Source organism: Tupaia chinensis, unplaced genomic scaffold, assembly GCF_000334495.1.
Source record: "Tupaia chinensis unplaced genomic scaffold, TupChi_1.0 Scaffold000225_1, whole genome shotgun sequence".
NCBI classification, from domain to species: domain Eukaryota; kingdom Metazoa; phylum Chordata; class Mammalia; order Scandentia; family Tupaiidae; genus Tupaia; species Tupaia belangeri.
This window is the reverse complement of record NW_006159700.1, coordinates 1,619,196-1,641,702: the sequence shown is the minus strand read 5'-3', so window position 1 is coordinate 1,641,702 and position 22,507 is coordinate 1,619,196. Positions and strand designations below refer to the sequence as shown.

The 22,507-nt window shown below is 44.6% G+C and overlaps 1 protein-coding gene across 1 annotated transcript in view; it reads right to left on the bottom strand.

Annotated features, from left to right (window-relative positions):
* Positions 1-1,880: 1,880 nt before the first annotated feature.
* STAT1 (signal transducer and activator of transcription 1) overlaps positions 1,881-22,507 on the bottom strand; it is a 51,829-nt gene continuing 31,202 nt past the window's right edge. Inside the window, exons 16-26 of the mRNA XM_006147815.2 lie at positions 21,535-21,576; positions 20,291-20,374; positions 19,617-19,715; positions 17,695-17,830; positions 15,257-15,306; positions 14,338-14,432; positions 13,032-13,177; positions 10,495-10,680; positions 9,425-9,500; positions 8,426-8,528; positions 1,881-3,293 (exon numbers count right to left, since the gene is read on the bottom strand). Coding sequence (XP_006147877.2) covers positions 3,279-3,293; positions 8,426-8,528; positions 9,425-9,500; positions 10,495-10,680; positions 13,032-13,177; positions 14,338-14,432; positions 15,257-15,306; positions 17,695-17,830; positions 19,617-19,715; positions 20,291-20,374; positions 21,535-21,576 — 1,032 coding nt within the window. The 3' untranslated portion in view covers positions 1,881-3,278. The remainder of the gene's footprint in view (positions 3,294-8,425; positions 8,529-9,424; positions 9,501-10,494; positions 10,681-13,031; positions 13,178-14,337; positions 14,433-15,256; positions 15,307-17,694; positions 17,831-19,616; positions 19,716-20,290; positions 20,375-21,534; positions 21,577-22,507) is intronic.

Here is a 22,507-nt window from a genome sequence, read left to right as displayed (position 1 = left end):
ATCGTAAAACTCTAAGAAGAGACATCGAAATACTCTAATCTATATGATCCAGTATCTCAGCACATCTAAGTTCCACAAGAGCAGGGATATTTGTCTTTGTTTACCAACATTTCCCAAACATCTAGACTAGTGCCTGGCCCGTGGAACGTGCTCAACACACCGGATCGCCAGAAAAGCCATGACGTATTTTTCTATGCAAAAATGTGTTCATGACCTGATAACCTCATATATTAATGAATGAATAAATGAATGAACCTTAACTAACTAAAAGAAGTCACTCAGGTAAATACCCCTCACTTTAGGAACAGCATCTCAGTTCCAAAAGTAGGTACAAGACTTTTCAAAGGGCATTCTACCTGTTTTCTACCCTTTCCCTAGGATGGTGAGATGTGGCAAAGGACTGCTTTGTTCATTAAGATTTTCCTTCACTTAAGTTTTCAGGCAATAAGTAGATTTCACTCATTTAATGCCATCCCAGAAAACTCTTTCCTTAAAAATGAGAAATATATCCCAAGAAGTGTGGGTTGTGTGTGTTGTGTGTGTGTGTGTGTGTGTGTGTGTGTGCTTACAAAACACTTTTTAAACCTACACACATCCCTTAAGCCAGAATCTGTTCAGTGACTTGCGAGGCAGGACATACTGACTTTACTCCCTGGAGAAATACAGCTGTCAGTGTTGATAAAGAAACTTTCTATTTCCTAAACACAATTCTGCAGATATGGAATGAGAAGGGTCCTATTTTTTAACGCCAGAATTCAACTTATCCTACTATTTTCTGATAATCATTAAACTGAACTTGCCAGATGAGGTCTAACTTGGGGGTCATGTCTCTTCCTTAGCTATCTCCCCCCAGTACTCCGTGTGTTTTAGTTTGAGGAGGGCGCGGCTCTCTACCTTTCCACATCTTGGGAGAAACACGGCCCCTTTCTGTGGGGCTTCTCAGTAGTAACTTGTCTAGTCATGGGGCTGTGGATTTTAGATGACTGCTTTGGAGATAAGACGGAGTCCCACTTCACGCGTGTTTTAAAACTAAAAGCTGCTCATTTGAAGGTTTAGCAGTACCCAAATTAATTTTAAAGAAAGTGCCAAATCATTTGTGCATTTGGAGGTAGCTATGATCACCAAGTGCCAAAGTACTGTTATTGTTTGCTTTTATGGCACTTATTACGGCTTCTAGCAATACTGTTTCCACCCTGAGCTCGCCAGTTGACCTATCTTTATCTGCCAAAGCAATTCTGATTACTAGTAGGCAATTAAGGGAATACTTAGGAAAATAATGTCATTAATCTTATGGACTGATAAGAAAATGAGATAAACATTAAAGTAATTTAGAATGCTAGTAACGTTTAAAATCATTATGCTAAATATTACTTGGTAAGAGACTAACATTAGAATGATAATATTTCTTAAAAGTAAACAAAGTATCTTGGCTGGTGCAGTAAAATGAAACCGTATTAAATCATTCTCAAAGGGCAAATAGGTAACAATTATTGATAGTTAGGGAACGAGCAGTGGAAATAATGGCTATGTCACTGGACTCCCATGTAGTCAACTGCAGTTTGAGTCCTGGACCCGGTGGCTTAAACTCATGCCAGGTATGTGTGTGTGCGTGCCCAAGATCCCGAGAGGAGAGAGGGGGAGAAGGGATTGCAGCGTGGCCATCCCCCCTGAGGGTGATTTCTCACTTTCTGTCTGTCTTTCTGGTGAGCACGCACGCCCTACAGCAACAACCTCTCAAAAAACAAAAAAAAGTAACCCAAATCCAGTCAGGTTCATACCATCTAATGTAAAGGCTTCATGGAGACCCCAATTTGTGTGCAGCACCAAGGAAAGTACTGTGTGCATATTATATTTAATGTAACAAATATACTTCAGCTTAATTTAAAAATGGACTTCAAGAAAACTTTATCTCTACTGAAGGAAAATACATTTACACAGTAACAGTTGTAGTGATAACGCAGAGACAGATACAGTCCTGTCAACACAGCTAGTGAAAGTTATCTGGAAGAAGCCTGCCAGCCTGCCAAACCCATTCCCTATACCACTTTTTGTGTCAGAGCCAATGAAGGGAGGAAGGAAACATCATCCATTCAAAAAAGGGTCTAGAGAAAGCACAGGGCAGAGAAGAGAACCATCTGCAAATGTAATTATTAAGACGAACACGTTTATCAGTGAAGCATGTCATTCTCAATGCCATTACATAGAACACGAGCTATGAAATGATTTCATTCTCATATAATCTCTGGTTAATGAGTCAAGTTGTCAGCTACTTTTTTTTTTTCCAACTCCTTTCTCGATTTTATGGCTAATAGATTAAATATCGAGCTAATAACAACAGAAACAAATGGACTAACTTAAGAAACATGAATTTATCTACACCTATGATTAATTTCAACTTAAAAAAAAAATAAGGAAATTTGTCTTGAGAGAGCTGTTAATTGTTTGGCTCCCTTGATAGAACTAAGACAATTTCAGTTACTAGTGATGGCGATGAAAGGAGGGTACAGTCACCTTTGGCTATAAAAGCTTTAAGAAGAGACATCACTCATGAATTTGAAAAAAACATTTCCTTCTCTTGATATCAGCCAGGATCCAGCCACGACAAACCAACAGCCAGTTTCATTAAGTTATAATAAACAGAAAAAAGTTCATTCTCTCTACAGAGAGAGAACTTGTCTTTGGCCTTAAAGGCCAGTGTGGAAGACATAATAACAACTTTTCTTCCCTACGTGGATGGAGGAGATCCTTGGTAAAGTATTGATATAATTTGTCTTTGAACTATTTCATGAGTAAAGCAATGGAAAACTTCAGCCATATTTAGAGCAGAGGGAACACATAGGAATTTCCCAGAACAGAATTTACCATTCTTCTAGCAAAAAGTTCCCTAAAGAGCTGTGCATCTCTCCCACAGCCTTGAACAGTTACGTACTGACTTTATGCACAGCCTCCGCTAAGTGGCTAAATTTCTCACCTTTCCCAAAGGACTCCCATTCTAGTCCTGACACTTTGGGTGTATCTGGATATGCTTCATTTGTAAAACCCACTCTGCCAGGACGGCCTTTTAATTTTACCTTCAATAAGATGCATGGAAGCCCTTCAGGGTAACAGAGGTGTCTGAATTAGGGGGAAAAATCCACTTGCTACCAACAGGTTGTAGCAAATATGCTGGACTTTCTTTCCTTTCCCTAGAGTACAGCATGTGAAGGAACAGAGGAACGGGAAGGAATCACACATGGGAAGGAAAAATGTCTCCAGAGTAGATGAGAAAGATCCGTGCTCTATACTGCATTCATCTGTAAAAAGACAAAATGCATTTGGGTTTATTATACTGCTCTCGTGACATGCAGATGCACATATTTAACATTACTGTCCATTCTAGAATGAAGTAGTGGGAAGACACTTCCCCCAACAGATAACCACCAGGGAATCAGAGGACCTTCAGCATGAACTGCCCATTTTCCTGGACTAAGCAAGACCTTTTATACCACCTAAGCGGAAGGATTATGTGTCTATAGCCTGCCGGCTTAATTTTGTGAATCCGTCCAGGCTGCATAAAGCTTTCTGCTGTTATGCAAGTCTGGGGAGAGAGCGCGACATCGCAAATCTGTTCATACAAAACAAGGGTGAGGCGATGCTGAGCTAAACACCAGAGGGAGAGAGGGATGAGGGGGAAATGACGAATTTCCCTTAAAGGTCACTCAGTAGGGAAAACAAACCAATGTGTTTCATGTGTACATTAGAAAAACAATACTAAAAACCCCGTCACCTCTCCCACCAATGCTTTCTGCCCAACTGCTTTACGTAGGGCAACTTGAAGGCAGCAAATTGCTCACTTAAAGAATACCAGCCTGGGGAACCAGCAGTTAGCGTAATGGCTTTGTCGCGGGACTCCCACATAGTCGCCCGCCGTTCGCCTCCTGGACCTGGTGGCTTAAAACTCACACCGGGCGCGTGTGTGTGCGTGCCCAAGATCCCGAGAGGAGAATGGAGGAGAAGGGATTGCGGCGTGACCATCCCCCCTGGGGGGTGATTTCTCCCTTTCTGTCTCTATGTCTCTCTCTGTCTGTCTGGCGAGCGCACGCGCCCTACAGTGAAAAAAAACCTCTCCAAAAACAATAAAAGAATACCAGCCTGCTGCTGACTCTCCATCTGACTGCCACGTTGGCCTTACCCATTAAAACAGATGTCCTCAACTGGGGATGATCCTGTCCTGCCATGATGTCTGAAGACAATTCTGACTGACCTGACTTGGGTAAGAGGAGGGGACATGCTACTGGCATCTAGCAGGTAGAGGCCAGGATATTGTTAAACACCCTACGATAGACAGGACAGATAACCAACCCCCAAAACAAGAATGCTCCAGCTCCAGATAATCCTAGTACCAAGACTGAGACACAAAACACTACTCGGTAGAACCTCCTGAGCACACTTTCTAACCCCACGTGCCCAGCAGTGCACAGGACACAGAGAAATTATTTTGGATTGAAGAGCACAATGAAAGTTGCAGCCCTGTATTATAGTCTGGCTGACAGTGCAAATGTGCAGTTAGGATCCTGGATTCTGGAGGTAGAGAGGGGAGGAGGGCATGAGGGGGGAAGAGGAAGAGAGAGAGAGACAGAACGTGCCTCGATTCAAATCTTGTCACTGTGTGACCATGGCATGTCACTTATCCTCTGCATATCTCCAGGCCTCATCTATGAAAAGGAGATGAACAATACCTTGCAGATAGCTTTGTTGAAAGGATTAAATTAGACAGCACATGTGAAATGTTCAGTATAGTAGATGGAAGATAGGAGAATAATAAATGTCCCTATTAGTATTAGCAGCAGCTTTGGCCAAAGGCCTCTAGGACAGTAGACTGGTTCTACTGCAGTCCTAGAGGAAAGTTTATTTTACAGAAAATCCAGACTAAACAAATGACCAAATCCCGCTGCAGAAAACACAGGTGCTCTAACTCTCTTGGACAGCTTCCCCAGGAGCCCATGTTCTTGCTCCTGAGGCTGCACTGGGCATCAGCTCCCAGTGCCATCTTAGGCCAGCGCTGAAACCCGAGAGAGTGGCTTCTCTGTGACAGTGTATGCCTAAGCCCGAGAGCGGACACCAGGCAGAAGTCATGGCTGAGGTGGAGGAAAGCACAAACCATGCCATGGTGGAGTTGACCAAGTTTAGAAAGGAATCCAGCTTCTATTCTGTCTAACCACCACTGTGCCTACACGATAGCCTCTTACAGCTCTTTAAGTCTTCTGTTTATCTGAAGACTTAAGTGTGTCTGTGTGTGTGTGTGTGTGTGTGTGTGTGTGTGAGAGAGAGAGAGAGAGAGAGAGAGAGAGAGAGAGAGAGAGAGAGAGAGAAAGATTTTATTCTACAAACAAAATGAATGAAATCATCTGGAATGGAATGAAAAGAATACGGGGATCCAAAGGCCTCAAAACCTTCTCCTGACAGCGATTTAGAGTGCTTAACTCGCTCTGACAGTATCATTCTGAGAGCACACAGACAGCGGCCCCACCACTAGCACAGATGGAGGGAACTAATCCATCTTTTTTTCACAAGGTCACAGAGAATAATGGTGGTGGCACAGTTGCAGCACTGACTGCCAAATCCCACACACAGGCCTCTCACCCAAAGGCCATGCTGCCTTCGCCTTAATAAACCAGAATAAAACACACCCCGTCCTGTTCACCTTAATAAGCCAGGATTAAACACATTCAGTCCTGTAGAAAGAGCTTCTGTAGGAGGCTTGTTTTGAACAAAGGAAAGATCAGCTCTCTGAGGGAGGCATCGCAGCACGTACCCTGGAGACTCGCCCGGTGGATTCCAAGTCTCTCCTTTACTGACTGCTTGATCTTAGTTACAGAGCTGGGTGGAGGGGATCTGTTTCCATGTTTGCCAATGGGAAAAACAATAATATCTAACCTGGACAGTTGTTGTAAGGACTAAGCTACCACCTGTGAAGTGCCCGGTACACAATAAGTACACGATGTCACCTACTAATGTGGTGGCGAAAGTGACAATGATAGAACTTTCTCAGTAACACTGTAGAAGGTGTAAAAGAAGACTGCCCATTTTTTTGGATCCATCGATATATTTTCTGAGGGCCTTATATTTATTACATTTGGGTATCAGGCTTATAAAGTACTTTACGGCAGGGTTGGAGTCACATTGTAGCAGAGGATGCTACCTTACACATGTATTGATACAGGCTCATTTTACACTCCCAGTAGGACAGAGCTGCAGAATTACTGTGCTCCTGCATTAGCTAAGCAATTTTATTTTCCTTTTTAAAAGTATATTTATTTCAGGGCCAGCAGCTGGCATGTGGCTATGTCGCTGGACTCCTATGTAGTCGACTACGGTTTGAGTCCCGGACTTGGTGGCTTAAACTCACGCCAGGTGTGTGTGCGTGCGAGATCCTGAGAGGAGAATGGAGGAGAAGGGATTGCAGCGTGGTCATCCCCCCTGCGGGGTGATTTCTTGCTTTCTGTCTCTCTCTGTCTTTCTGGCGAGTGCATGCGCCCTATAGCAAAAACCTCTCTTAAAAAAAAAAAAGTATATTTCTTTCTTTCAAGAGGGAGGGAGAGAGAGACATGAACACCTCCAATGGGGTCTTGATAATGCCATGTACCCCAGCCTCAGCCAGTGGCACCTGTGTACCCAGTCCCTCAGGGAGGCGTCTGGATACAAACCTAGAACCTTCTTATGTGGGTCGGCCTTGAAAAGTGTCATGTCTTACCACTGTGCCACCATCCAGCTCCCAAGTATTTTAAGTGACTTTCTCATCCACAATAATCACAAAGGTACAAAAGAGTAGTCTTTAAAGATATCAGCCTTACAGTTTGAAAAAAATGACAAAAAAAGAGTTACAAGAAACCTGAATCTGGGACCAGCAGTTAGCATAATGGCTGTGTCGCTGGACTCCCATGTAGTCGACCGCGGTTTGCATCCCAGACCCAGTGGCTTAAAATTCACGCCAGGTGTGTGCGCATGCGTGCATGCGTGCATGCCCAAGATCCTGAGAGGAGAACGAGAAGAAGGGATTGCGGCGTGGCCATCCCCCCCTGGGGGGTGATTTCTTGCTTCTATCTCTCTGTCTCTCTCTGTCTGGCGAGCGCACGCGCTCTATAGCAAAAAAAAAAAAAAAAAGAAAGAAAAAAAGAAACTTGAATCTGAGCTGGTATTCTGGATGCCATGTAAACACATTTCCCGAATGCAGGAACTCACGGCCCTGGTGGTATGAAGAGTGACATGGTCTCACTTGTCTCTTCCCCTTCCTGCCTTCCTTGCTCATTATTAAGCACACATTCTTTGCAGGTGACGGGTACACAGCCGTAAAGAATGGCCAGCAATAACGCAGAAAGGACTTTTTTTAAAAACATTAAACAAAATTTTAAAAATAAACTGAAACAATTCCATGAGGAAAAGAGCTTAAAATTCAATAGCATCAGCAAAAATCCAGCCAACCAAACCAAATCAATCTTTAAGAGGAAGGATTTCAGGCTGAAAGGCAAACACTACTATTTGATAAACTGAAAAGCATTCTCCCAAAGGAAGATTCCCTCCACCGCAGACAATCATCTTTCGATTCCTATCATGAAACTCATTAACTGTGTTGATCTTTGAATTTCTTTTTCTCTTGGCCAGCCCTTCATAGCTCCAGGAGCGAACAGCACAAATTAGTTCTCAAAAATAAAGCAGGTGAAATTGTTTCCTCGCTGCTAGCCAGATACAACTCTGTAATTACTGAACTATTAATCCTCTCCCCTCCTAAAATTAACACTCTTCTAGACACGCTGGTAAATGACAGGCCAAAGGAAAACATTTTCTTCTCATCAGAGAAATCTCAGTTCCATAATATGTGAAATTTCCCTATGGACAACTTCAAAGGACAGAGGGGCAAACTTCTAAATACCTAAAAATATCACTTATTGGGACCAGCAGTTAGTGTAATGGTTATGTCGCTGGATTCTCACATAGTCTACTGTGGTTCGAGTCCCGGACCCAGTGGCTTTAAACTCACACCGGGCGCATGTGCGTGCGTGCCCAATATCCCGAGAAGAGAATGGAGGAGAAGGGACTGCAACGTGACCATCCCCCCTGGGGGGTGATTTCTCACTTTCTGTCTCTCTGTCTCTCTCTGTCTGTCTGGCGAACACACGCGCCCTATAGCAAAAACCTCTCCCCACCCCCCCAAAAAAAAATCACTTATTTTTTTGGAAGGTTGCTGACAAGAATAAAAATCTTGCTGAAGATGTGGGTCATTTAAACACAGCAGGCTCTGGCAGGTCAATTTCATCTCAAACATGCCCTTTCCTCGGCTCTGCCAAGAGATCTCTACAGACAGGCCCAGGCTCCAGCCCAGCACCTTCCTGACCTTCACAGGGCCACACTCACCGCAAGTCAAGCCCACCCCTGCCCCGGTACTTACCATAGTGTCGAATTCTACAGAGCCCACTATCCGAGACACCTCGTCAAACTCCTCAGGAGACATGGGGAGCAGGTGGTCTGTAGTCTGAAGTCTAGAAGGGTGACTGAAATGGGGAGAAAGAGAAGGAAATGTTAACATTTGCATTATTAAAACAGTGGAGCAACTACATGTTTTACTTTCTGTCTAATACTGAATTATAACTTCATAGTTTTATTGTTGGCAAGTACATAGGTTCGTACGTTTGAAAAAGCATGGATCGTGAGAGGTTTACGGCCCCGGCCCAGCCCCTTGGGAAATGTCCTGGACTCCAGAGATGTGGGTGAGCAACAGCCAGACTGGAACCGGTGCCGCTTCTGCCTGGTCAAGCCTACGTGTGGGCCTGTGCCACGTGTCACCCTGAGATGACAATGCTTCGTGGCTTACCCTGGACAGAAAAGCACCAGAAAAATAAGTCTGGGGAGTCCCTCATCCCTACCTTGAGGTTTGTATGCAGAGAAAGCTGCTCCACAGTGTTTTTACATGAAGGTTACATCCATTCACCCCAAGGCAGTGCTGCGGGCCCAATTACTGACTTTTCCAAATTTTTTTCTGCCTTTTATAAAATGAAACAACAAAATAAAAGCAAGCGGAGAAAATGTATCTCGATCATGACTTTGGCCTTTTCTCGATTGAAAAGAACTACTTTCCCACTCTGGTCGATTTTTGTTTCTTTTATTTACACTTTTTCAAAGTTATCAGTTTGGGGAGAACTTGTAGAACCTTAAATACAATGTTTGGTTTCTGTTTTTGTTCCTTTTTTTGTTTTTTTTTTTTTAAGGCAGTAAGAAGCTGATAGGCAGTGACACTGGGACCTCTAGTGAGGGTCTTTCAAACAAGTCCAACTGCGATGGTGATGGCAATCACAATGGAAAAGCAAAACACAAGCATCTTCAACAGGCCCCAGCCAGGAGCAAGGCTGGCTTGAGGTTTTACACATGCCACTCTTCCGTGTTCACTTACACTTCAGACACAGAAATCAACTCAGTCTTGATGTACCCAGTTCCTTTAGCGCCGTCAAGCTCCATTGGTTCCGGTGCTGAAAGCAAACACATCGAGCACACCCTTAGTAGCAGCGGCTATGCAAGAACAGGTCAACTCTGGGGGAGATCACGGCTCCGTTTTTCTTGACAGTTTAGTGTCCAAAACCCTTAAGGGGTGATCGTGTCCCTGCCTAGGTCACCCGAAGTTCTGGTGGGAATGCAAAAGCAACTAGAAGAAAAGGGTTGGGAGATTTCAGCAAGAGTCTAGCTGGAAGCTTTCTCATTCCAAAGCTTGAACTCCTACAAGAAAGTGGAGCCTCAAGCAAGCCAAGTCCTTCCTGGTTGGGTGGCACTGCAGAACTGGTGGATGTAACGGACACAGCTGCCAAGGGAAGCTGGGGGGCATCTTCCTTCCCAAGCAATTGTTCTGATAGAGATTTCTGATGTTTGTGGCATGTTTTAAGCCAGACAGGTTTAAACAGGAACTCTCTCAAATGCAATTCAGTGATGACTGAGCAGCAGGAGATCCATGTTCTGAGACAAAACCTCCTTTTATTAATAAATAACAATAGGATCTACTAAATCATTGAGTTGCCCTGAACAAACCATGCCACTTCTCCAGGGCCTCAATTTCCTCCAGTTCAACACAAGCAGGTTAACATAAACTGGTTGGCTTTAGTTCTTATTTACCCCTTTTCATGCAGAAAATACGATAACGTTATAAATAACAAACCAGCAGTGGACTTTTCCAATGACTCTAAAATACAGACTTAGCTATTCATTTCTTACTGGCTGTATCAGGCCAAAGAGTTCATTACATTTCAACTGTGCTAGCTGTACCATATTCTGAAAGCCTATTTTTAGCAATTCAAAAGAAAGTGGTAGGGTAATGGCACAGCATGGATGGAGCTTGTGTAGGCACCTTCCACTTATTAGAAGGCAAGGGCAAATCTGTATTGAACTGTCTAAAGAAGAAACACTCCCTCATCCCCAGGAAGGACAGGGCTGTCCTGTTAGTCATGGGCAATGACGGCTCACTCCCACACTTACCTTCCTTTGGCCTGGAGTAATACTTTCCAAAGGCATGGTCTTTGTCAATATTTGGATACAGATATTTCAGGGGATTCTCTGGAATGTTCTCAGCAGCCATGACTTTGTAATTGCGAATGATATCAGGAAAAGTCACGGCAGAAAGTTCTTTCTTTGTGTAGGGTTCAACCGCATGGAAGTAAGGTTCTGAAAAGGAAAAAAGCTAAGTGAGTCCCATGAAATATAAAAACAAGAGACAGAACACTGCAGAGCTGATGGCTTTCGGTAAACTTGGTAAAAACTAATCACAGTCAGGACCAGCAGATGGCGTAATTGCTATGTCACTGGACTCCCACGTGGTCAACTGCAGTTCGAGCCACCAGGAGCAGGTGCGTATGTACCCAAAATCCTGAGAGGAGAGCAGAGGAGAAGGGTCTGAGGTATGGCCAATCCCGATTTCTCACTCTCTTTCTCTCTCTCTCTCTCTCTGTCTCTCCAGTGAGTGCCTACCGCCTACAGCAAAAAATCTCTCATAAAAAAAATAAATAAATAAAAACTAATCACAACCTAGGAATTACAGAACACATGGTGCAGTGCTTTCTGTATGTCTAAATAAGTTACATTCTTGTCTTAAAAGGAGCATAAATAAAGGCAGTCAATATCCTTGATAACATTGCATTTGTTATTATTTGCTTACATTTAAAAAGCCGGCCAAAAGAGGATTATTAAACACCTTTAAAGCCTGTATCTTCCATGATACTCTGCCTTCAGGCAGATAAATTACTAATTACGAACTGGATCTATTTGGCTCAAGCCACAGATTAAGTTTCCATGAGATAAGCTTACTGTTTTTCTTTTCTTACTGAAAACTATATTCTTTATTTTTTTTATTTATTTTTTTTTGAGAGGTTTTTTTTTCACTATAGGGCGCGTGCGCTCGCCAGACAGACAGAGAGACATAGAGACAGAAAGCGAGAAATCACCCCCCAGGGGGGATGGTCACGCCGCAATCCCTTCTCCTCCATTCTCCTCTCAGGATCTTGGGCACACACGCACACGCGCCCGGCGTGAGTTTTAAGCTACCGGGTCCGGGATGCGAACTGCGGTCGACTACGTGGGAGTCCAGCGACATAGCCATTACGCTAACTGCTGGTTCCCTATTCTTTATTAAAATAATTGATGAGGTACAGAAAACAACTTTTGATAACAAAAACAAAGTTTTATTTGCCACTTCTTCCTCTAATCCTTAATGTAATAAAGCATACTTTAATTCACTGCTGTTGTGATTTCCAGACCTAATGCAGAGTCTCCCTCCTGATTTATGCAGATTCCCACTTCTGGGTGGTCACACTCCCAGGGTTCAGCTCAGGCCCACTGGGGACCGGGCTCTAGAACTTCAGACTATGTTGGTATTCTCCATCTGCGTAGCTGGTATGGCCCTGCTCCAACTTTTCCATTGCTAAGGTTTTCCTCATCTTTGACTGGTTTGCTAGCTCTGACTCAGCTGGTTCAGGAAAGGAACCACCGGGGAGAGGAGGAGAAAGGGCAAGCTCTGATGTCTCCTGCCCTTGCCTGGCTCTGATCCTGCTTTTGCATCAGAAGAAAAAATAAATAGCACAAGAAAAATACCCCATCTTTTTACATCTATCCACTGACAGCATAAAAGTCACAGGAACAAATCAATTTTTTCTCCAGTTCTTAAGCAGATCAAATTCTAAACAACAGTGAAAAGCAATCTAGCATTTTTCACCTGTGCTGTTCAGCTCATCCCCACAAACCTGCTTTATAATGCCAAGTTTCTAGGAATCTTTTAGCCATGGTTTCATTTGTTTAAATGGAAACCCGATACATGATAAAGATAAATTTTTTTTTTTTGGAGAGGTTTTTTTCACTATAGGGCGTGTGCGCTCGCCAGACAGACAGAGAGAGACATAGAGACAGAAAGCGAGCAATCACCCCCCAGGTGGGATGGTCACGCCACAATCCCTTCTCCTCCATTCTCCTCTTAGGATCTTGGGCACGCACACGCGCCCGGCGTGAGTTTTAAGCCACCGGGTCCGGGACGCGCATTGCGGTCGACTACGTGGGAGTCCAGCGACATAGCCATTACACTAACTCCTGGTTCCCCATGATAAAGATAAATTTGAAGGTGGGGAGTGTAGGGGGTGCTGCAGTTCATCCCAACAGCCCCAGCACCCAACCCCCTGCAATGGTGTGTGTAGAGTCATCTCTCAAAGCTCGCCCTCACCTGTGCACTTTGCTCTAGCATCACTCTGAGTTTGGAAGTTTATGCCTAAGAAAATGTGATTCTTTCCAGCCACTGGATGCAGAATATACTGACTTCATGTCCTTGATGTAAATATAACAAACCTGACAAAAAGCAGAGTTTCTTTCCTACCACATGTCGTAGGCAAAAAATCACACAGATTCATGGTGGTTTACTAAATCCTGTCTGGGGGCTTTAGTTCGGGGAAGTAAAGGATCTGCAATTTTATGTGCAAAACTCATTATTCATAGGAGCCGATTTGTAGCAGCGAAGGAGGGTTTCACACACTCACCGCCTCCATTCTGGGACCGCTCCACCCATGTGAACGTGATGGCCCCTTCCCGGCAGCTCTCGCTGAACCGTAGCAGGAACGTCCCCGGCTGCTGGTCCTTGAGCAGCGCACGCTCTCGCTCCTTGCTGATGAAGCCCACAATGCACCTGGGCATGGACAAGAGCGACAGAGGTGCAATGCGGTTCCATCGTGATTTTAGTTTCCTTGTTAACTTACAAACCAAGACACTGACTGGACTGGACAGAGGAACATAGGATGAAAATATATCGACTATTTTCAATCTGTTTAACTGACATTTTAGGAAGCATTTCACTTGTGTGTGTATATGATAAAGTAAAAAAAAAAAAATTACAATGTGAACAGGTGTCAGTAGGATGCTGCAGATGCTCAGTAATTACATGCTGGATTAGTGAGCCTTTCGCTGCTGCCTATCTTACAGACCATGAAATTGCCTGGATTATACCAAGAGGGAAGACTCAGATGATACACTTTCAAATTCTAGCACTTCTGATCAAGTTAACACTTGGGGAACTATCAGCTGATTCTAGGAATAAGTTAGAAACAGTGTGTTGAGTTCAAAAGGGTTTTTTTCTTCCTTCCTAAGGGCAATACAGAAATTCTTATTAAGGGAACCAGCAGTTAGCGTAATGGCTATGTCACTGGACTCCTACGTAGTCGACCGTGGTTCGCGTCCCGGACCTGGTGACTTAAAACTCAAGCTAGGCGCGTGTGCGTGCGTGCCCAAGATCCTGAGAGGAGAATGGAAGAGAAGGGATTGTGGCGTGACCATCTCCCCTGGGGGGTGATATCTCGCTTTCTGTCTCTGTCTCTCTCTGTCTGTCTGGCGAGCACATGTGCCCTATAGCGAAAACCTCTCCAAAAAAAAAAAAAAAACAATTCTTATTGAGTGAATGCATGAAAAACACTCAGAGTTGTTTGGGTTTTTTTAATTGCTTAGTTTTGCAAATACATATATGAAGGGATTTCAAAAATGTATGAAAAGATGAAATTAAAGTACAAGTCTATTTTGATGCAAAAATTTGAAATGCATGTATCATGTTTTTCATAATATGGATGTTTCCTAAACTTTCTGTAGACCCCTGTGCATATATCTGAGAAAATACAAGTTTAATCTCGGCAATTCTACTCTCATGAAGCCTCTGGGGAACAGCCTGTGAGTGCACACCCCTACACGGGCACACGGGCCTTGTCAACAAGGAAGTTGGCACAGGCCTCTTGTCGATCTCAAAGTAAGGGAACTTGTACTAAAAATGTTTTAAAAATGACATCCATCGGTGGCCCTTACCCATCATTCCAGAGAGACAGCAGGTGTTTTTTAATAAGTTCTAGGATGCTTTCAATCCAAAGCCAGAAGGGAAAATTTTTATCATTTATATTTTCCTGAAAGTATACAGAGGCACACATTAGGAACCAAGAAATGTGAAACAGCAACTTCCCAGGGCCCCTCATGCTGTGGGATTTTAATTGGCAAAAACTGTCCTTCAGGGCTGGCAGGTGCCATGGTGGTTGAGGGCGCTGGATTCCCACATGGCTGACCATAGTTTGAGTCCCAGACCTGGCAGCTTGCTTTCTCACTTTTCCTCTCTCTCTCTGTCCTTCTCTGGTCAAATTAAAATAAATAAATATAATTAAATTTAAAAATTCATTTTAAAACATTGCCCTTCACAGAGCAGCAGCCGCCTCTTATCTCCTCTTAACTGCCATTGGGACCTGGAGCTCTGCGTGTCCCTGGCCCCGGGCTCAGCTTCCCTTTCCAAACAGTGGCAAGCCAGCCAGAGAACGGCCTCTAGTGGGAATCAGTGAAAGGAGAGCGGCCCTCACACCAGTCAGCACTGCCCGGTGACCCCTGCAGGGTCTATTGCTCCCTCCTCTGGCCCCTCTATTTGAGCAGGCTCATTCCAGAGCCCATATTTCACATGGACAGTAGCTAACAAGCTGCCAAACAGGGGCCCGTGTGGGCGAGCAGAAAACTCGCTTCGGATATGCAAGAATGTTATCACGCAGGCAGGTGCTTCCTGTCAGATTCTCACTTGGAGACCAACCGCCTGCGCTGAAGGAAAGTCAACAATGTACCCTGGGGGCTCCGTGGGCGAGAGACAAACATGCCAGAATAAGCAAATAGTTAAATAACTACCACGGTGAGACATGAGAACCTCCACGGAGAGCCAGAAGAGCTGAGAATATAAAACCCAGAAGGCACCCACCTTACAGAACCTCGTCCATGGAATAAGACCATCGGGACCGGCACTGGGACCTGCATGAATACAGATAAGCCTTTTTTAGCAAAGAAATCGATTCAGGTACTTTGCTGGGACTGATGGTTCTTCTATTTGCTCTCAGAGAAAAGAGCTAACACCCAGAAAAGGAAGACTGTAGGTGCATGGCCGATGGTTTCAAGACAGGTTAATGCTACATTAATTGAGCAATTACCATACGATTGCTGTCAAAGGTGGAAATTTAAAGTCTAAGACACAGGCAGATGGGTGTGATTTTAATGGCACAAAGGAATGCTTGGCAGATTGCTGGGCACCGTAACAAGAGAGATCTTAGAGAAAATGGAAACATCACCAAGCCTCAGCATCTGTACCTCCTTCCTCTCTGCCACCTTTATCCCTCCTTCCCCTCTGAACTGGGGACAAGGCTCTTAAATCCCTATTTGTGTCATCCTCTTTTCCAAGGCCACCATCTGACTTTACCTTTGGCCTGAAGCCAAAGCCTGCCACCCTGGCTCTCCCGAGAAGTCCCCATTTGGTCCTTCCCCATCCAGCATCATTTCCCCCTGTTTCTCTCCCTTGTCATAAAATCCCCTCCTGAAGACCCTACAGAATACTTTTCAAAGTTCAAAGACCAAGATCACCCCTCAGTGGTCAGGTTAACTGACACATGATTTTACAAGCTGATTTCTGAATTAATTCCACATTTACCTTAACCCTCCTCCAAACAGAATATGGGCTCAGGAAGGTTCATGCAGATCGAAAGTCAAGTGAGAGAAAGGAGAGAAAGCCTGGGGTTATTAGCTGCACACATTAAAGCATCCCAGGCTGTAAAGAAGTGCTAAACCCACTACCTCTCTTCAAAGAGAAACACAAAGAAGCCATTACAGGCAGAAAAGGCAGCTTTCCTAACTCTCACCATGTGAGGAAATGGAATAAGGTGACTTTATACTTTTTCTTAAATGGGACAAGCCCCCACTGTGACAGCAGCATTGCCAAGAGAAGGCACTGCTGGGAGACACTGGTAAGGAAGGGCCTGCTGGTATTTGCAGCAGATGCCATTCTGATGCACAGAAAGCTGCGGATTTTTAAAGAAATAGTTCAGTTATCCTATTCATTGAAAGACCTGACCTTGAGACTAGTGGGACTTTGATTTTTAGTATTTATTTTAAAGCTTATTTTTATTTTTTTCATGAGCGAGACAGAGAGAGAGGCATGGAGATAGATACCCTTGACACTGCGCTGCAAACCTCTTGCCTAGCAACCAGCCAGCCAGGCTCACAAGAGCAAGCCTACACACCTGATGTGTTTAGGTGGGTTTGGGATCCGAACCTGAGCTCCCCACATGGCTCTGGCATTGCCAATGGTGCCCTACTACGTACCACCACAGCTGGGTCATTATTATGTTTTTTTCTTCTTCAATGAATGAAAGAGGGGGAAGAAAGAGGCAGAGAGAGAGAGGGAAAGGAGGAAGACATAGATTAGAACTGTTGACAGGGTTGGTCTCACTGTGTCATGACCTTCCTACCCCAGGCCCATATTACCTAGCATGTGTAACTGTGCCTGGTATGTTTAGGTTGGTCCCAGAACTGAACCCGGGTCTCCCTGTGGCTTCCAGCCTTGCAAGTGGTAATACCCATGTCCTACTATAGCTGGGCTGGTCTTTGACTTGTTTGGTGTGGAAGACAATCCACTGATAACAAGGCTCAACCAAGGTAGCACAGGTGGTATCACTGCACGATACTAGAGGCACCTGGGGGCCCCATGCAGCTCCCTGGTTAACCTGAACACAGCGGGCAGGCCCATGACACTGGCTGGGGGAGGACTGTGGTATGGTAAGAGCTTGTCAAGGGTACCTGTCTCTTTCTCAAAAGAAAGAAACGTTAAAAAGATCCACTGATATTAACCACCACAATGCAGTTATCTACCATGGTCTGGTCTGTTCGATCAGGTAAAACTGCTGGTGAGACAGGGAGTCTTCTCATGGGGACAGTGTCTCCTGCGACCTGGGCCATTCTGGTACATAACCCTTGGGTTTATGGTGAAAGCCTGAGCAGCCTGAGCATCTTATTCTTTCCGTGTCGGGGACTTTCTTTTTTCTACCCCTGGTTAATAAGTTTTCATCTCACCAAGGAAATTATTTTAGCCACAAGTAATATATTTTACGTAATTCAAAAAAGCTTTCCCTTGGGAATCCTAAAACATGTTCAGATGAGATAAAGTGGAAAGGATTTATTTAAATCTTTATCAGCTCTAGATTTCTTTCCAAGGTGAGGTATGACTCTCACTTAGCTCTAAGAAGCTAGTCTGAAAAGTCGACACATTCTAATACCGTTCTACATTTAACAAAACAGCAAAGCGAAAAGAGCAATGAGAGTACTTTTGTGAATGTCTATGTTCATGTATATAAAACATGATGACGCTCATACCAAGAAGCTTCTCTCCCAACATGTTCAGCTGGTCCACATTGAGACCTCTCTTGGTGACAGAAGAAAACTGCCAGCTCAGCACTTCGGAGAGCTGAGCCCATCGTGCGCATGGCGGGTTCAGGAAAAAGGAGAGGTTCTAGAGAGAGACCCAAAAGCTCAGGGTTACTGAGGTCACCGCGAAGAAGCTGGGTACTAAACCATGGGCCCGTCCCAAAGGCCAGTTCTACTTCACATGACACAGACACTTATTTTCATAGTAGAGGATGACAAGGCCAGCTAATTCTCTTTATTTGCATTCACTTTTTTTTTTTTTTCAAGTTTTTGCTATTGGGCCCACAAGCTTGCTAGAAACAGACAGAGAGGGACGGCGAGAGGGAAAGTGAGAAATAACCCCCCAGGGGTGATGGCCACATACGATCCCTTCTCCTCCATTCTCCTCTTGATATTTTGGGCACGTGTGTGTACGTATACCCAGTGTGACTTCAAGCTGCCAGGTCCAGGATTCAAACTGTGGTCTACTATGTGGCAGCCCAGTGTCTGCCTTAATTCCCATGCCATCTGCTAGCCCCTACAGATTCACATTTATGAATTTATTTACTCATAAAAATTTACTTAGAGGGGCTGGCAGGTAACATGGTAGTTAAGGGCACTGGACTCCCGCATAGCCAACCGTGGCTCGAGTCCCAGACCTGATGGCTTGCTTTCTCATTTTCTCTCTCTGGTCAAATTGAAATACATAAAGTTAAATAAAATAATTCCTTAACTAAATTTACTTGTAACTTCAAAATCAATATTTATTGGCACCTTCAATGTCATTTGAAGACATGCCCATGCACAGGGTGGCACTGGAGTCACTCAACACATGTTCCCATCCAAGTCAGAATAAAATGCCTCCACACCTTCCTGTGTCAACTCTCACACCATAAATACGTGTTCTTATCATGGTCTAGTCAGTGCCGTGTTTTCTGCAACTCTGTTGCTGAGGCAGTTGTTTAGAGTGACTCCCATGTGTAGTGCTCATGTGCAAATGTTCCAAGGACACAAAGCCTGGAATGTGTCTTAGGGAGAAAACGTGCATTAGACACACTTCACACAGCGATAGTGTTACTGGCTCTAAGCTCAATTAATGAATCAACAAATACATCACACGAGGTGTCCTTAAACAGAAGAAGGTTCATATATATATATATATATATATATATAGATAGATAGATAGATAGATAGATAGATGGTGTGACAAAAATGTTGTGACCAGAGGCTCGAAGGAGCCTAACCTTATATTTCCCCTAGGAAAAGAGATACTCTAATTAAATGTCCCCAGTACCTTTACAGAACATGAATGCTTTGCTTAACTATAACTAACCAATAGTGAGTATCCACACTCTAAAAATGGAACATTTAGTGGATGTATATACATATTTTTTAAAAAGGCCCTCTTCCATGATAAAAGTTATATAAGCATCATTGAGTTTATTCTAATAGAAAGGCAATTCTCTCTCTCTCTCACACACACACACACACACACAGACACACACACACACACACACACAGACACACACACACACACACACACAGACACACACACACACACACACACAGACACACACACACACACACACACAGACACACACACACACACACACACAGACACACACACACACACACACACAGACACACACACACACACACACACAGACACACACACACACACACACACAGACACACACACACACACACACACAGACACACACACACACACACACACACGTATGCTTTACTTTCCCAGAATCCTTTGTAACACCACACAGATTCCGTCACTTCCTGTTCAATATCTGGCCATTATGGGCTGTTCCCGAGATGCAGTAGTGACAGGAGGGGGTCTCTGGTAAGGCCCTGGTATGCAAGTATGCAGTTTCTCATACCCTGGGTTCCTCCACCAGCATGTTGTACCACAGGATGGACGCCCAGCCGCTTGGGAGCTGGCTTACGTTGGAGATGACCACGACGGGCAGAGATGTTGTCTGAAAGATGACAGAGACCTTGACATCACCCAAATCACAGAAACATCACCTTCAAACAGCTCTTCAGGCCTCAAAACTAAGCAGGGCATTATTTGTAAGTCTGCATATATTTTATACTTAAAACAAGAAATGTAAAATTATGCTCTTTTGTTCACAGTTTCCTTTTGATGTATGTATCTTTCAGTTAAGAAATAAGTCCCTAAAAATAACAATAGCTATGATAATTTGTTAAGAGATGCATAATATAAAAAGATATATATAGTGACATTGAAAACATAAAAACATAATGTTGCATAATACTGGAAAGAAGGTGGAGTAAAATAAGTCTCAATGCTAAATAAAAAACAATGAGGGCAATCTTGACAGGAACATTGAGTTTACTGAATGTGAAGTTAATTCAATTCTCTGGCTTTCTGGACCATAAATTAAGGTTAAGGTAGTATTAGATGAGAAAGGTCATCCTTTTAAAGCAATTAGGTAACTATCTTTAAAACAAAAACTGAGAAATACAAATGTCGGCAGCAGTTGTAAGTATAAATAAATAGTTTTTTTCCTCAGATCCACGGAAGTCTTACCTCGAGGTCAATGACCAAGCCCGGCTGGCACAACTGAGTTTCAAAGCTAAGGGAGTGGAGCTCCTCAGTAACAATGAGAGGGCCCTTCAGAAAGGAAAGAAGAAAAAGAAAAACACAGAAATTTACTCACTAATCCTGCAACTTTCAAAAGCCTAATGAACACTGCAACAGGTCAGAGATCCTGGACCCAATCAGCTGCAACTCAGAACTCTAATATTCAGTTACTCCACATTTCCCAGTGTCATCCCAAAGGCAAGATGGCTGGCATGATGGCAAGGGTTACAGATTCAGAGAAAGGATGTCAAGGAGGACACGGCGCCTTCTAACAGGATCACTTATTCGTGGCCGAAGACCTCCTGACTCCCGCCCCTTCTGCTCAGCCACAGCCCCACCAGCGAGGGCCACACGTCTCACGTGGATGGTAGGTGCAAAGTGCACTCGTGCTTCAGGCGTGATTACCTCTGGAAAAGCTGATTCACGTAAGTGTGGCAGCTCGTAAAGCATCTTGATTTGGGTAGAACTGGATGGCTTACAAAACGTCTTCACAGGCCTGGGAGGTCACAAAGGCAGCTAAGATGTGAACCAGGGCTAGAAGGTATCTCGGCACTGCCAGGCCTGTGTTCGTGCCACTGTCCCACCCGACCTCCGCTGACTGTGGGGTGGGAGGATGGCAGACTGTATGTGCATAAAGGACAGAATGCTCCACCTCAAAACAACTGCAGACACTGCATCCTTTGTCCATGGTTCATTTCTGAATGCATCACAAACATGACTCTGCAAGGAGCAGGTCATAGGAAGGAAACTGATGAAAAGACAGTGCTACAAGGTGGGGCTGCAAGGCAGGAAGCCCGGCAGGGATGTAGCTGCCAGCAAGGCAGTTGTAAAATGGCCTCTCATTCCAGCTCTGACATTAGTTCTCTGTGTACTCTTAGCCAAATTCTGCGATCTTCCCGGACTCGATGTCTTCACCTGGAAGGTATTTAGAATACCAAAGCCCAATACGGCTCCTCCACAGGGCTATCTATACAGGCTCAACCAGTTGGTGCGCAAAGTCCTTTGACAACCACAAAGCAGGAAGGTGGCTCTACTGTAATCTTACATATGCCAGGACCAACACTCAGCTGCTGTCCCTCCCTGCCAGGTCGACACAACTCTGTGAGGTGTCCCCAGCCCTCAGGGACACCTACCCGCCCTTGCTGGGCAGACCTGCCTGGTTAGGGTGCAGTCACAACAGAGAAACTCACCTCATTAGTTCTGGTGCCAGCATTTTTCTGTTCTTTCAGTTGCTACAAAACAAGAAGCCATCTTAGTAAACAGCATGCCAACCATCAAAGCTGCTGTCTTCATTTACAAATTAGGCCAAAGCTGGGAAGAGGAAGAATGAAGACTGTGATGTTTTCCTTGCAGGGGTCTCCAACGTCTAGGCCAAGGATTAGTAGTGGTCCTTATTATTATAATGTAATCATAATAAAAATAAAGTGCATGATCAATGTAGTGTGCTTGCATCATCCTGAAACCACTCCCCACCCCAGTGTGTAGAAAAACTGGGGACTGCTGCAGAAGAGAGGAAATGGCCCTTCTCGGGGTTCACGTGCAGGGATCTCTCCCCAGGGACCTGACAGGGTACGGACACCTCTGGGTTTGGAGGATCTTTTGGAACTGCTGTCTGTTCCCTTTCTCTGGTAAGGCCCTGGTAATCATTCCTGCAAACATTCCTGGAATGATTCTCCGAGCCTCTTTATTAGCTGTTTCATGACCCCCAGGTTCAGGGGACAGCCTCTCCTCCCTCCCCGATCCCTCAGCAGCCTCTTCCAGGCGAGGTCCAGTGATTCCAAGCCCAGCTAGGATTGCCTTTAAGTGAACTTCACTCCTTGAGCTTTCCAGAGAGCAACTGAGGCCTTGAGGCCACCCCAGCTCTCAGACTTCTGAACTGAACCGGGGCTCTCAACAATGTCCAGCTTCCTAGCTATGAGGGCTGCTGGTTTACAAGATGGTCAGCAGTGAAAAAGGTGACCACATTTTTTTGCCAGGTCTGAGCTCCAGGGAGCTTTGGGGTCAGCACCAATGGAACTTCAGGACAACGGGTAGCCCCTGTTTTCTCAGAGGCGGAAGGGCAGGAAGTGCTCAGTGGAATGAGGCTGCTGCCTGGAGACAAAGTGGTAGAGCTAGGCTGACATGGAGGCAGGGGCTAGAGGTGAGACCACCAGGAAGGGGAAG